The sequence below is a fragment of the Cyanistes caeruleus genome, chromosome 2 (genome assembly GCF_971803275.1).
Source record: "Cyanistes caeruleus chromosome 2, bCyaCae1.hap1.1, whole genome shotgun sequence".
In the NCBI taxonomy this organism is placed as follows: Eukaryota; Metazoa; Chordata; class Aves; order Passeriformes; family Paridae; genus Cyanistes; species Cyanistes caeruleus.
In genome coordinates this window covers 120,091,186-120,107,116 of record NC_141702.1, presented here as the reverse complement: position 1 = coordinate 120,107,116, position 15,931 = coordinate 120,091,186, and the positions used below count along the sequence as shown (strand labels likewise).

General features: G+C 45.3%; 2 protein-coding genes and 1 long non-coding RNA gene across 10 annotated transcripts in view; 1 reads left to right on the top strand and 2 right to left on the bottom strand.

Moving 5' to 3' along the window:
- Positions 1-3: 3 nt before the first annotated feature.
- On the bottom strand, positions 4-3,248 carry GPR75 (G protein-coupled receptor 75). Its single transcript, XM_023923055.2, has one exon. It carries the CDS (start codon positions 3,134-3,136, stop codon positions 1,634-1,636), a length of 1,503 nt encoding a protein of 500 aa, XP_023778823.2. The 5' UTR covers positions 3,137-3,248; the 3' UTR covers positions 4-1,633.
- A 238-nt stretch (positions 3,249-3,486) lies between these two features.
- LOC111926395 (uncharacterized) lies at positions 3,487-12,072 on the top strand. The gene is made up of 2 exons (XR_002862893.2): positions 3,487-3,570; positions 7,668-12,072. It is a non-coding gene; the product is annotated as an uncharacterized LOC111926395 (long non-coding RNA).
- The window catches only part of PSME4 (proteasome activator subunit 4), a 54,248-nt gene continuing 47,856 nt past the window's right edge, over positions 9,540-15,931 (bottom strand). For all 8 annotated transcript variants that reach the window (XM_086875145.1, XM_086875147.1, XM_086875148.1 and 5 more), the window contains 5 exons: positions 15,220-15,375; positions 12,103-12,265; positions 11,168-11,301; positions 10,213-10,347; positions 9,540-9,603 (listed from right to left, as the gene is read on the bottom strand). In XM_086875145.1, coding sequence (XP_086731271.1) covers positions 10,213-10,347; positions 11,168-11,301; positions 12,103-12,265; positions 15,220-15,375 — 588 coding nt within the window. In that variant the 3' untranslated portion in view covers positions 9,540-9,603. The remainder of the gene's footprint in view (positions 9,604-10,212; positions 10,348-11,167; positions 11,302-12,102; positions 12,266-15,219; positions 15,376-15,931) is intronic.

Genomic DNA, 15,931 nt, shown 5'->3' with positions numbered 1-15,931 from the left:
ACATTTGTATTAGAAAGTTGTTCACACTGATTTTATTGCAAGAAAGCTGGTTTGAATTATTCAGAATTAATTCATATTCAGTGTTAAACAAAGAACAGTGTTCCAGGAGAATCTTGAGAACAGTTTAGTTAACAAAAAGCCTGAACCAACAACTCACAGACAGCAATGATGTGGACATTTTTTGTTCCTAAAGTAACAAATCACGTTCCCATCACTGTCATTTTGCTGAAGATGTGGCACTTTCCTATAGCAAGGTATCAAAAGCCTGTGGCACAATTATTTTGGAGACACTGAGGCTCTGCTGAAGTCCACAGAAGCTGAAAGGTGATTGCTTGTTTGGAAGAGATCTGGCCACTTAGAGCAAGAAGTGTAAGTAAGGAATTTAAACACCCCTGAATTGTTCTGTCTCCCATGGAATTCCCACAATAAGATACAACACAAATGGGTGAATTTGTAAAAAAAATAATTAACTTCTGTTACTTGCTTGCTGTGTAGACCAACAGACAAAATTTCTAAGCAGACAGATGAAACTGATGTTAGACTTAACAAAACCTCAAAAACTTGTCATTCTGGTTTTAGAAATGTTAACAGCTGTCAGTTCTTCCCATCAGGAATAGCCAAATCACAATTCATACAAAGTCATGGGCAAAAAGAGCAAGCAGCAACACGACTCTGTGCCTGACAGCTGACCAGTTAGGGAATTCCAGAGGTGACTCTGCTCCTCCTGGTGTATCAGTCACATAATACTGCAAAATTAATCTTTATCCTCAAGTAATGCAAATAATTCAGTAGCACATGGTTATTTCTATCAGATGTAAAACACTTCTCCAAATAATTTGGGGATACAGAATGCCACCATCATTAAAACCAATGCCCAGCAGATATAGACTGCAGAGGTTTATCCCAGTGCCACACTTCCCAAATGTCCCTCCCCAGTGGAAATGTAACACTGACCAAACAAAACCTTGTCCCACTTGAAGAAGCCAAAACTGAAATCCTGAACTTCAGCTGAGTTCATAGGAATTTTGCCATTTACCTCAACAGAACCACGGTTTCACCCCATGAAGATAAAGGACTTTTGTTTTTGTTTTGTTAGAAAACATTGGTTCTTCCAACCTTCTGCAACGGGAAGAGTTTAAATTCAAATACTACCAAGCATCTTTCTGATTCTTCCTTCCTGAAAATACAAGGTATTTTATTATATTATTATAATACTCGGCATTATCATGGCATGGTTTGGGTTAGAAGGGACCTTAAAGATGATCCAGTTCCATCCTCTGCCACAGGCAGGGACACCTTCCCCTATATCCCAGGTTACTTTCAGCCCTGCCCAACCTGGCCTTATGTCACAATAAACCACATAATCGTGGCATCTAGGGTTTTTTCTACTTGCCCAGCAGTAAAAGTGAGTAACAAAACCACCTTTGTGCAACAATCCCAAATGTAAAATATCCCCCTTGTTGGCTCTCCACGGGATCTCCAGAGCGCGTCACGGAGGCGACAGCTCCGCGTTTGCCTCAAACGCAAACGGGAGCGGTGTTTCTATCCATCGGCAGCAGTATCATGGAGAATGGAGCAATTCCTCCCCGGAGCAGAGCAGGGGACCCTCTGGAAGGGCTGGCCGCTGCCAAGGCTACACGGAGGGCAGCGGTATGTCCCGCCCTGCGCTGCCGGAGGGATGGAGCGCAGGGATGCAGGGCTTGGCGAAGGCAAAGCCCGCGGGCTGCAGGCTGTGAGGAGTGCTCACCTCCGCCGAGGGGCTGCTGTTGTACACGCTGTAGTAGGGCTCGATCCGCGTGTTCATGGGCGTGGAGCTGCTCTGCCCGTAGTGCTGCTGCCCCGCAGACGCCTTGGGACTCAGCACGCTGTCCTTGGAGTGGCTGGCACCGCACGCCTGCTCCAAACCCTTCTTCTGAGGCTTTGGAGACAACATGTAGGCTGAGTTGGTCTCGTGGTGGGACGACTTGTTCCTGTTGACCTCCAGGCTGCCTTTGCCCATGGCTCGAAGCCTCGTCTTGTGCTTGCAGCAGAAAAAGACCAGGGCCACGTACTGCAGGCACCAGAGCACGCGTCTCCGCAGCCCCGCGCTGTTGCGGGAATATATAAAGGGATTTAATCCCGACTTGAAAAAAATGAGCGTAAACCCACACAGCTCAAACTGGTAGAGCACAAAGCCACCGCTGCCGGACAGCATGTCCTGCACCAAGGAGATGGCCAGGGGCAGGCAGCACACCAGGACGGAGAGCACGATGACCACGCACGTCACCACCGCCTTGGAGTCTTTGGCCGTGGCCAGGTTGACGGCCGAGGCCAGCGGGAGCCGGCCGGCGAGCTTGGCATGGCCGTGGGGTGGCTTGGTGCAGCTCTGGGTCCTGTACAGGGCGGGCACGGCCCCGGGCCCCGCGAAGGGCTGAGCCCTGGGGGTGCCCACGGCCACCGCGGGCGGGCCCTTCCTCGCCCGCGCGTTCCTGCGCAGGGCCTGGGCGATCATCACGTAGGACACGGACACCACGGCCACGCAGCAGATGAAGTCGGTAACGTAGAGGTAGAGGATGAGCCTGCCCTGCCCGCTGGGCAGGCTGGCCATGGGCAGGCAGAGGCGGGAGCCGCGGCTGCGAAGCGTGGCCAGCGTGGCCAGGGTGAAGCTGGCGGCCCAGAGCAGCAGCGTGAGCAGCAGCGAGCAGGGCGCGGAGGCGGCGCGGTGCGGGTGCTTGCCCAGCACCATGCGCAGCCGGTGCAGAGCGATCACCGCCACCGTCTTGAGCGACATGATGATGAAGCCGGAGCTGGTGAGGTGGAAGGTGAAGCAGAAGGTGCCGGGCACGCCGCGGGCCGGGCCGAAGAACAGGACGAAGGCGAACATGGGGGCGGCCACGCCGCAGATGAAGAGGTCGCAGAAGGAGAGGTTGAGGATCATGAAGTCGAAGTCGGTGCGGAATTTCCGGAGGGCAGGGTCGAAGAAGGAGAGCAGCACGATGAGGTTGCCGTAGGAGCCGAGGCAGAAGACGAGGGCCAGCAGGGAGGCGCAGGCGGCCAGCGTGGCGGCGTGGGTGCCCTCCCGCAGCTCCGCGGGGCCGCTGCCGTTCGTGCCCAGCTGCTCCGCGGGCCCGGCCGGCAGCCGCCCTGACCCGTTCATCGCCGCCCGGCCCCTTCACAGCCCGCTCATCGCCGCCCGGCCCCTTCACAGCCCGCTCATCGCCGCCCGGCCCCTTCACAGCCCGCTCATCGCCGCCCGGCCCCTTCACAGCCCGCTCATCGCCGCCCGGCCCCTTCACAGCCCGCTCATCGCCGCCCGGCCCCTTCACAGCCCGTTCATCGCCGCCGCGGGGCTCCCGCCTTGCCTCCTCACCGCCCCCTCATCGCCGCCTCAGGGCTCCCGCCCGGCCCCTTCACCGCCGCCTCAGCGCCGCCCGCCCCGCCATGGCGGCCGGCCCGGCCCCTCCCCGCTCCGGTGCGCTCCCTCCGCCGCGGCAGGGACCGAGCGGCGGGGACAGAGCCGCGGGGACAGCCGGCAGGCACGGGAGGGCCTCGGGGAGGCGGCACCGAGCTCCCCAAAGCCTCGCTGGCGCTGTATCCTCACCGCTCCAGCTCGGGGAGCAGCGGCGATGCGAGCGGGTGGAGCAGAGGCGAATGTGGTCTAGAGCATCAGGGAAGGGTTCGGGTGGGAAGGGGACCGCAAAACCATCTCGTTCCTCTCCCTGCCATGGGCAGGGACACCTTTCATTAGCCCAGGTTGCTGCAAGGCCCCTCCAGCCTGGCCGTGGACACTCCCAAGGTAGCCACAGCTTCCCTGAGCAGGGCCTCACCAACCTCACAGGAAAGTATTTCTTTCTAATATCCAATCTGAACCAACTCTCAGTTTGAACCCATTTTCTCTTGTCCTGTCACATGCCCTTGTAAATAGTCTTGCCTCATCTTTCCTTTAAGTTCCCTTCAGGTAGGAAGGCTGCAGTTAGGTCAGCCTGAAGCTTCTCTTTTCTAGGCTGAACAATCCAAATTCTCTCAGCCTTTCCTCACAGCAGAGCTGCTCCATCCCTCTGATCAGCTTGGTGGCTCCTCTGGACTCGCTCTAACAGTTCCTCCCTGTACCAGGGGCCCAGAGCTGGACGCAGTGTTCCAGGTAGGGTCCCCCCAGAGCAGAGGATCTGTGTACCAACAAAACACCTGCCTCAACCCAAAACCTGTTCAGCATCAACATCAAAGTTCTGCATGCTGCTCTTGCCCTGCTTGCACTTGTGCATCACCTTCCTGAGCCAGCTCAGTGGGGCCAGGCTGCCCTTTGTATTCACTCAGAAGCACAGGATCTAAGGCCAAGCATCTTCTGTGTTCCCAACAGGAGGGAAAAGAATCAGCATCATTTATCTCTTAGCTGCCAACTGCTATCACAAACATTGTAGTGATGGAGAGCTGAGCATTAAAGGGATGGTTTTGAAGTACTTACAGGGATGTGAGGGTGAGGAAACGCTCAGTGCACGTTCTCTGAGGCAGACACAGCTGAGGGGCCTCCACAGCACTGGAAATCCAGGTGGAAAGACAAAAATCCAGCCAGGCAAGGCACTAAAGCCCTATGAAAACACAGGAGAGCCAGTATTTCCGACTTATGCATGCACTTGTCTTAAAATCATTATATATACATTAATCTATTGTTTTAATAACCAACCTCTACCCCAGGTGGTTTGTGGAACCATCCAGATAACCACAAGTGTGCAAGTTTGATATCTGAAAGCTTCCCAGTGCCTGTTTGTTTCTCAATATTCCTTTCTAAACCCAGAGCAATGTTTTTATAACCCTCTGGCTGGTGACAGCAGCCTGGCCTGTGAGCCTTGCCCTGCTAAACACACTCCCAGTGGCAATGGGAGTGGATTTTTCTGGGGGGAAATGCCAGCAGTTAGCTGCAGAAGTGCTTTACAACATGGGCAGGTGCATTTTGCCTTGGTTTTATCCTAAAACTGGTTGTGCACATGAGGGGGAAGGTTCAAAACCCAAAACATGGTTTCCTGTGGCTTTTAATCATGTCCTCTCTCAGCTTGGCTGTCTCTTATTTTTCCTTACTTGTATTTTTGCTCTCCAGTCATAGTTAATTTGAAATCTGTGGGTGAATCTTGGCCCTCCTGAGTAAGAGTGGCTTTTTCATTGACAAACTGGGATCTCCCTCCTTGAATTTTCTTATTTAAAAACATCAGAGGACACTGAATTACGGGATTCAACAAGAGTGACAAGGTGTTAGCCTAATGCAAAGTTTGGTTGTTTTACCCCTCTACAGTTATTAACTGTGTTTTGAAATGGAGGGGAAAGTGTAGCTGGTTCAAGCCTGAAAGACTTAAACATTCCAGCAGAAAATGAGAAGGGATTGTTCTCAGGGAGCAAGGAAATGAGCTGAGGCAAAAAGGATCTCTATGGGAGCACAAAGCCCTGCCCAGCCCCTGTGGCACAGCAAAATTTGTCACCAGTGTCCCTTTTAAAAAGGACTTTTTAGGTTTTAAAAGATTTGCCAAAGTTTGCGTGGGGGAGAAAAGCAGTGGAAGAAAGTGTGTTTTGCAAGGTAGGAATCACAAGAGCAAAACTTAGCTTGCACAAGGTACAAGGGCATTTACTCTTTGCAGCACTCAAGCCTTTCCTTAAACTAATTCCTTAAAAATCCAGTGCTCTCTAGACCCATCAAGGTTCTCATTGTTCAGTCTTGGATTCCTACTGCATAAGGAGAAACAATGTTCCCAAGGCATTTTTGACAAGTGTTCTTTTGCAGATATTTACTGGAAATTACTTTTAATTGTTGGAATCTGCTCTCATCTCAGCCTAAGATTTGTATCTTATGATTTTAACAAAAGAGTTCTAGGGGAAAGCAGCTGGAATAATAAAAGGGGAAATTAACCCAGAAAAAAAATAGAAATAAAAGCGAGGACAGAATAAATAAGAGCAGCAGTGAAAAGCTTTTAAAAGAATACTTTCAAGGTCAGCTCAGCTGGGCTTCTACCTGGACTTACTGTAATCTGACTGCACTTATTGCTAGAACAGATTTATTTGGTTTCTTGCTGGCTTTCCTAAGAAGGCAATCAGAAATGATGGCATCTTGTATACTCCAAGGGAAGCGTGTGCCCAGCTCCATCTGCAGCAGCAAAATCTGCTCAGCAATATTCTACATATTCCACAGAGTTTGATATTAAACCAGGCTGTAACTACCACGGCACCAGTGCCCTGAGGACTTTGCCTTGGATTAACCACCTGGAACCCCTTCCTTGGAGCACGGATTCCTCTGCCTGCTGGCAGCTGGGAAGTCTAGAGCAGGCTGAGGTCAAATTTCCCTCCTTTTATTAGAAATCCCTAGAAGATGCCTTCCAGATACTGCAGGATGCTATGAGGATACAAAACACATCAGCTTGTAACTCACAGCAGGGTTAGAGTTAAAATCTTCCCAGGTCAGTGGACAGCAAACCCTTCTACTGCCACTGGGCTTTATTTTCCCCCTTGCATTTTACCAGATTATTGTGTTTTCCAGAGTGCTGGGGAAAAGGGAGCTGGAGGCTGTGTTTCAGGATTCCAGGAAGCCTGAAGCTGTGGAAGGAAGTGTGAGACTGAGCAGGGTGTGGGATGCTGGGGATGCCTAACTGTGAAAAACTGACAGGAGACATCATCACATCATCCAGTGTACCCAGCACAGCAGTCCCAGCAGCCTGGGAAAGAAGTAAGAAGGGGGAAAGGGAGATACCTGGACATAACAGGAATACAGTCCTAATATACCAGAAATAAGGAACTTCATCTCTTTGCCTCTGTAATTAAAACCCCAAAACTAACAAACTTATTAGCAGCACAATCCACCAATGCTGAGACTGTGGCACAATACAAAAGCACAGGGTAAAAGTCTAATTTGACTGCTTGGTAATTTTCTTACATGTCAAGATAAAAATCAAATATACCCACCTGATGATGGAAATGTGGGAGATCACACCACTTAATGGTCTAGCAAGAGTCACTGAGCAGTGTAACTGGCAACTTGAGTGCTTAAAACCCAAATCAAACCCCCAAAAAAACCCAACAAAAAAAGCCCGACCTCAACAAACCAAAATAACTTCCCAAACATCCCAAATTTTGCCTTACATTTCTGCCTTCCTTTGGTGCTTCCCCATGATGGTCACAGGTTGTCTGTGCAGTCTGACAGGTGGTCACTAAGGATGTTGAGGCTATCAAACTATCCTCAAGATATTTTTCCATTTCCTTTCCTGTTCCAAGGGGAAAAATTCTCTCTTCTCATGCTAGAAATCTCTCCCTCTCCAGACTGAGGTACTGCAGTTGGTTTATCTTGAAAGCTTCAGGGAAGAGACAGTATAAGACATCAATGATGGAGGTTCAGAATTCAGGATGTGGGTGTTGCTTGGGGAAAGTTAGAGGATAAATCCAGTAATGGAGTTGAGGTATCTGGTGGTAAAAAATTGTTCCTGCATTTTCAGGATAAGAGACTAACAACCCTTCCTTCACCAAAACTCAACCAGCACTGAACTCACAGGTGTCTTTTATCCTATAGAAATGTATTTTGAATTCTGTGCTGTATTTACTGGGGGATCAGTTTGGATAAAGCAATTTACTGTGGGTTTATAAGGTGTTGGGAGTTAATACCACTCCTGACCAGAGCTTGATTCCCTACAGTGCACTGAATCCTTAGCCAATTCCAGCTACACCCTGACTAAGGAAAGAGATTCCCAAGTACAGCACAAAGCAGCAGAGCTGCAGAACAGCACATGCAATATCTGCTCCAACACTTCATCAGCCAAGGATCCTTTAGAGATGATCCTCTGCAGTAAAGGCTTTCCGTCACTTGTGAAGATTTAATTCTATCAGCAAAACCCTCACCAACAAAAACAAGTTTCTCCAGTTCTCAGAAGTTAACAAGTGTTTTCCTGGCACAAGCTATTTCTCCATAAATGTAAAAGCTGATTTCCTAGACATTAGAACAGGATCTTTAATTAATCCTTAATGTTGCCTTAACTCATTACCAAATCCCAGGACAAACACAGGCCTCATCCAAAAGCTCAAAATCACTGTAAAAACCTGAAGTTACGGTCTCAAACCAACACATTTCCTTTTTAGAAATACAGGAAGATGCAGTAGTTACAAACAGTCCATTTATTGGGTCTTAAACTACGTACACAATTGAAATCATAATTTTGGCACTACGCTATACAGTGGTTACATCCATGTGCTGACACTCCTTAAATACTGCCCCAGGAGCACTGCTGTGCTTGGAAGTTTGGGATGAGCCACACAAAGGTCTCAGTGCTCCTGGGGGGTTTTGCATGAAAGATGAAACACACAGCAGTTTATGAGTTATTTCCATGTACCTCACGTTCTCTGAATGGATCACACCAGAATATGTGATGTCAGCATGGAGAAATGGCCACACGTGTTGCAGTAAAATCTGAATGAGACGCAGTCATGAGATACAGGAAAAGCAAAACAAACCCTCTCAGACACAAAGAGATATTCTGTTAAAGAAAATAATTTAAAAAACTAAGAATGGCATTTGTTTTGATACAAAAGCCAGAACCACTACTGTATTAACATCTAAGTATGAATCTTTACAAATTAATCTCACAATGGTGTTATGTAAAAGGTTGCAAACTGTACAATGTTTTGTCAATGCAATGCCTCTACAATTTATACAGTCTTTTACAACTATGTAACACATATTAAACAGCTTGTTAAACAGCCAATTGATACCAGTCTCTTAACAAAGCTGCAGGCAAAAAAAACACAGAGCTTCCACAATCTTCAAACGAGATATGCTTGCTCAATCTTTAGGAGAATACACTGTTACAAACTGCCTTTCCACACTGTGCATACATTTCATTCCGTGAATTCAACCACCACTAACAGTCCATCATTTCCTATCTGTGCATTCTAATTACATGGAAACACCCATTTCCTCCTTAAAAATATGCAGAGAATCATAGATTTATTTTTTTATTCCACATGTGGTCAAGACACCCCAAAGCCCTGGCCAGGCAGCAGGAGCTGCCCATGCTGCCACCCCTGCACTGCACAGAGCTCAGCTATTTACATTTGCACAAGGGAGAGAATACAAAAAGGCAATGCTGCCCTGAGGTGGACTGGATGGTACTCAAATCCCAGTAGTGAAAAATAAAACTCTGAGGAAGGAAGGCTCCCGGGGTTGTGTAGGGACTGGGGGAGGAGCTGCATCGGCAGAATTGGAGAGCTCCACTGAGAAAATTCCGGTTTGCGGCACTCTCTGGTTCTGCATATCCTTAATGGTGGGAACAGGGGGCAGAAGAAGGGGGTGAGGGATGTGCAGTGTCGGTCACTGTGTGCAAGAAAGCAGAAACAAGACTGATGTGGGATGCAGGCCAAGGAGAAGGGTCTTGCCATGGACTCACGATCAGGCCCTGCAGGCGCAGCCTCGGGACTCCCCCAGCTGCTCCCTGGGGAGGTGAAATTCTTTTGAATAGAACCAGGTCTCTAGGTTTGTATTTAAAAGTGGTTTTGATTAGGCATCAGGATTTCCAGCACAAAGTTCTCTACATGATCAATTTCTTTCGAGTTTCCTTTATTTCGCAGAAAAATTCCTACATCCTCATTTTCCCCGGGAGAAACCTGAAAAGAAAGAAGAAAGAGTTCAAAACACAAATATCACCCCATGCTCTTGTTTGTATGAAAAGATGAATTAAAGCTTCTCTTGGAATACTGTCACGAAACATCACAATACAATAGAGATGGGAATCTCGTGGTGTAACAAAGAGAAACCCCAGGAATGGATTCACTCTTTGGGGACATGCCTGTGTGAAGAGCCCCGGCAGCAAAGCCAGAGTTTGGAAGAGGAAACCGGGTGGTAGCAGCCATTCCCCATCCTGAGATGCAGGTCACAGCCTGGACTGGGTGGTGTAAAGTCCTGAGAGGCAGCAGAAGTACAAAGCAGCACTTTAGGGGCACTGCCAGGCATTTAAAAGGCAGCCAACTTGCAGAAAATGAAGAAAAGGAACATCAATATTCAAGAAAAGAAGTGTAAATGTCTTAGCAAAGCACGGGGATGCACAGAAAGAGGGACAATATTTAAAATATTTAATCAAAATAAAACCACTGGAGGAGGCAAGGGTCAGACATTTGGCTGCAGCATTTCCCCTGTGGTTAATAAAGGATTCTTCCTGACTCTAGAGCAGAATCCCTAAGAGTGAACCTTATGGCAAAACCCATCAGCTGACCCACCTATGCATAATAACAGGGTGAAACCAGGAGGTCAGTGAGCACCAGGAGCTGGTCATCTGTGAACTGCTGCTTGTGCTCCTGCCAGTTGTCATGGTGGGTCCTCCGGAAATTGGACAGCGTTTTCTTCACAGTCATCTGCCAGCACAATTGGGATGGAGCTCTGTCAGTCAGGGACCCCAGCTCCACACCAAAACCAACGTTGGACACAACAAACACAACTGCTCAGTACCACCAAAGGTTGGGACACACCCAGGGGATAGGAGGGCTCTGGGGAATTCAGCCCAGGATTTTAATTTTCACAGTTCTGGTTAGTCTTTTGACAAGGGTCATGACTCAAATATTCTTATAAAAAGGATTCCTGGACCTACAATTTTGAGCTGGGAAACATTTAGAGATTCTTATAAAATAAAAGCCAAGTGCTTTTCCCCACTGCCTTTTCCCTGGCTGTTTCAAAAGGGTGTTTTAGGTCTGAAAACATCAAAGGAATTCTTCATCTCATTCTTCTGGCTAAAACAGCCACAGTCAACGACACCCAACAGACAAGGGAAAACAATAAGGGTTAAAAGTAACTATTTCTTTAAAAGCTTATTTCTATGGCAGCTCGTAACACTTCATTTTAAAAATTCCAGAACTGATGTTTTGGTTCAGATTGATGTTTCCTAGAATGGCATGCACAAAAGGGACATTTTTAATGAAAAAAAACCCACTTCCTCATTATAAATACAGTTCTTGCAGCTTTCAATTTAAAGCTTTAAATTTGAAAGCAAAGACAGCTCTACCACAAAAAATACTTAAAAGCAGGTTATGCTTTAAAGCTATTCAGAGTAATTTAGTAAAAAGCAGCAGAAATTAAATTCCTTAATAGGTTCCTATGCTTTTCTAGGAAAAGAGAAGTAAGCATGAGTCACAGGTATTCAGCTGTGTTCTGCTGAATGGAGAACTGCTGTATTTTTACCTCAATAGGCTGGGGATCATTGAGGTGGGCACTGAGATCCATGAGGAGCTGTGGCATCCAGGTGGGCACATCGTAGGGACTGGACAGGATGCAGGCGCTGAGCCCCAGCACGCCGGCGTGGCGCTTCACCAGGTCTGCAAAAACAAGCCATCAACCCACCTTAGTTAAAAACAAACTCCCTGGCACTGCAGAGACCTCCAGCTCTGTAGAAATCCAGAGAGTTCTACAGACATGAACTTATGGACTGCCAGATTGGTTCTGCTTCCTTACTCGGAATCCCGGATTCATTCCCTTGTCTTTAGTTTTCTGCACCTTCTTCCAGTAGGAATCAATCTGCAACTGCTGGACACTTTATAAACATTTCAAATGAGCTTCCCTCTCTCAAAGAAACTCCTGAATAATATATCCATGTTCCCTCTTTCTGCATTCAGAGTGTTTTCTCAAATCCCAGAACTACTGGACAATATGGAAAGCCAAACTTCTGGGTCAAATGAGTGTGACTCAGAAGTATTAAATGCCTAGGCAGAAGCCAAAGTTCCAAGTCAGGGAATTAAGTTAATTAAGGTTTCTTTTTGTTCTGGTTTATTTTTTGGTTGATTGTGTTTGTTGTTTTTGGGGTTTTTTTAGAATAAAAAACCCACACTGCTAACAAATGAAAGGTAAGGTGGGAAAAGGGTGGTTTGTGACAGCCAAGGAACTTTATTTATTGAGGAACTTGCTATCCCTCATCATCTACATCCTTAGTTCTGTGAACTGGAAACTGGAAAAACCTCTTTAATGTTAATTCTAAAAGAGTAAGAAATTAATTTAACACAGGAATACATAATAAAAATATTTGTCTTTGCTGTGTATTCTTACCATTTATGTTGCAAATTAAATTCTATGTCAGCCTTTGTTACCCAAAAGACTGATTTCTTCCTGAGCTGCTTTCTTACCCCCTGAAGGAATTGTGTCCCCCACTGAGGCCAGGTCCCTCTTCCTTTTCTTGGGGAGCCTCATTTTGCAGAGCTGCTCGAAGTGGGTCTGCATGGGCCCGTCCATGGTGAGGAAGTTGCACTGCAGGAGCCCGCTGAGCGTGGTGGCAGCCATCTCCCTCACCTGGGCACAGGTGGGACAGAACACTGTTGATTTATTTATGCCATTACTGCCCTCTAAAGCACACCCAACTAACCCAAGTGACCAAATCTTACACAGCAAAAGCCTTTAAATTATTATCCTGCTGTCAGTAGTTTATTAGATGGCTCTTTAATAAAACATGTTTTACTGTAATACAGAACTACTGTCACCAAACTCGCCATAAAGCGACCTCCTGCTCTAGTAAATAATGTAATTTAACTCCATTGTCAATAGAGGAGCTTTACAAAGTTTAAAAACAAATGTTAACCAAGACCAAATAACCTGCTTTGCAAAATTCCTAACAGGCTCTGTATTGACATCAGTTTTAAAGTGGCCTTTATTCAAAAGCATTTAGTTTTTCCTGTGACAAAAGCAGAAAGGCTTTTCCAAGAAAAGGCAGGAGGAATGTTCCAGAGGCTCAGCTGATTCTGTTCTACCCACAGCACAAGAATTCTTTGAAAGACAGAACAGATGCTGGATTAATAAGCAACAAAACAGACTTTATGATCAACAACTCAGTTCTGTAATGCTCCAGCATGACAGACTTCCTTCCTTCCGTCTCAAGTACCAGATCTCTGCACTACTGCATGAATAAAACCAGAAATCCAGGTTGGAAAAATATTCTTCTTAAGAGTAACACTGAAACCCTAAAGAACAAGACTAAACTTAGCTTTCATCTAATTGCCAAGCTCTTCAAAATACAAATCTCCTTTCCCACTGCTTTTAAATCAGCCACAGCATCTCGTTAGTGAATTCTTAGTAGAGACAACTCATCCTTGCTTTTAAAAACAAGTGACTAACCCATCAGTATTACCGATTTCTCTCATCTCCTCAAATCTCCCAAAGCCAGAAAGTTACTGACGTGTAAAAATGTATTTAAATTGGGAGTCCCTCCAAAACTCATTCCCACTTTCCATAATTACATTCTGACAAAAGCCTCCCAACATTTACAAACTTGCAAACAAAATCAACTGGATGAGATGCTGCCACCAGAGTTTTGGTAGGTACATTCTGTCACAGGTAACTGCAAACAGAACATTTGTCTCTGCGGAGCACAAACACTTCCCAGTGCTCTGAATCCAATGCAGCAGATTATAATAATAAATCACATCCTTAAACACGATGTTCTGAGCCTCACAAAGCCATAAGTACAGCTGCAAGAGCTACAATAATTAAACAGAGGAAGTTCAAATAAGCTCTTGAGACTCCGGCCTATTCCATTTAAATTTCTACAAGGTACTATTCGAACGTGATCTACTTTGCTGATAGTGAAGAAGGATGAGGTGAGAGGCTGGCAGTGTTGTTTATCAGTTTGTGAGTCCCTGAAGAGCTGAGCTATTAAATGAGACACGATGTGCTAATACAAGAGCCAGACACAAAGCAGCTCGGCTGAGAAGTGAGCGAGCTCCCAGGAGAGCTGGGCTCATTTACATCCCTACTCCTTGTATTACAACCACTTTAATTTCTAAATTAATCCCCCAGCTAGAAGGAACACTTTGCTGTGAGGAGCACCTGGAAGCAAAGCCTTTCAAATCATTCACGATGCAGATGATCACTCACCATCTCTGGCACTACTTAATTTATAAGTGATCACACTCACGATGAAGCACAGAATATAAAAACTAGAGGAATCTGCCCATCACCTACGGGGTTTGGGTGTTTTTTGGTCAGAAGGGACTGATCACGGTCTACAGAAGTGCAACAATATCACAACAAAACCACCCAACAACACCAGCCAAACCCAACTGCAGAAGTTGCAAAGGGCTATTTAAACAGAGTGAAAATACTCTCATTCCTGTAAAACTGCAGTGCAATATGAAAAATGCTCATCAAGACGTGAGCGCTGTGCTCATTAAAACATTCATCATCAGGTCTGGCCCTTTATATCAAAATAAGCAAAGAAAATAAAAGTACCTTAAAATCCAAGAACCAAAACCTCAATTCTACAGAGCAAAGACACTAAATCCTAGTCAAAGCTAACGATTCTCATCTTAAAAATCCAGCATCCAAAAGCTACATAAGAATTACTCAGCAGGATACTGCATCTTGTCAGTTATTACCAAGAAAGAACAAGATTACTTTTCAGAGAAAAGTGAAAGCTTCCATGGCAACAGCATGATCTAAAGTGGTTATGAACACAGGTAGGCTTTTTGGATTTGCACCTCTGTGGTGCAGAGGGATAATTTGGTACATTTAAAGTAACTGGATAAATTGCATTCAAGTGAATAAAAGGTATTTTTCAAAATGGTGTGAGATTATGAGGTAAGTGTTCTGACAAACAACTTCTGTAGGATGGCAAGGTGATGCAGAATCTTTCTTCTAGAAGGAAAAAAACAACCATCCAAAAGTAGGATTTCATTGATATTTGCCAACCAAATGATGGTGCAGGGGAGACAGGCCAGGCAGAAGGTTATCACTAAAGATTCTTCACTTTGCTAAAACATGACTTAAATTCACATAATTTAAAGCAAGCCCCTCAGTTCTAGGTAGCTCTTGACATAAAGAGTATTTTTGTAATTAATATGATATGATTAGATGTGAGGCAGATTATAGAGTAATAAATAGTGATTTTACACACATTTTACACAGGAAGGGATTTGACCTTGGATGCTGAATTTTCTAACAATGCACATTTATAGTGGAATTAATAATAACCCTATTTCATGTACTGAAACCAAGCTTCAAGCAATGCACCATGCTGTGCAAAAGAAGAAACAACAGAACTTTAAAAAAAATCACTAATGGAGTATTTTATTATCAATTGTCTTCCTAGCATGAATATGAAAAAACTGAATCCTACAAAGCTCATTTTCAAAGCAGGAAGAATGCTGAGCTAGAAATACCTCCTGAATCAATTTACATGTCAGCTCTTCCATAAAACTTGACAAAGGCAAGAACCAGTGGTGTGAAAGCAGTGCAGAGAAGGGATCACTTGCCTCGAGCTGTTCATCTTCCAGGAGTTTTATCACCAGCCACCTGATGTCATTGACTGCCTCACTGTTGTTGAGGAAGATGAAGAGATTGTAGAACACCATGGTTTGGAGGTAGGTTAAGATGGTGTATCGGGCATGCCAAGAATTGCTTCTTGCTGTCTGCAGTGAATAAATCAGGGTGAGAAGGCATGAAAAATATCAAAGCAAGCAGGCCCCTGATGGAAAGTGAACAATATTTAAGAAAAAAAGCTTTTGGGGTCAGTTCTTCTTTTATTCATGTAATTTTGTTTCATGCACCTTTTATTTCCAAAGTAGGCAGTTATTATTTAGGTAATAATTTTCACAGGCTTCACTTAAAAAGTAGATTGTTAAACAGAAATACATTGTAAAACCCTAAAAAAAATCAGATTCAAGGGCAGTTCTTTACCCTAAGACTCATTCTGAAACTGGATTTTGAATTGTTATGCTCATGAGATGTAAAGTGATCCACGACCGAACCAAATGTTAATATATCAAAGTGCTGTTCAACTTGTTATCAAAATCAAGTGGCTTAAATGTTAAACAAGTGTTCAACAACTGTTTCAGAATACTTTTAAATCAAGTCTTTCAGATCTAAATCAGCATTTGATTTGCTTAGAATTGTAAATATTGTATACTCTTAAATAAAAGGCAGAGGATGCATGAGATGAGAAGAAGCTTTAAGCTGTTTAGACCA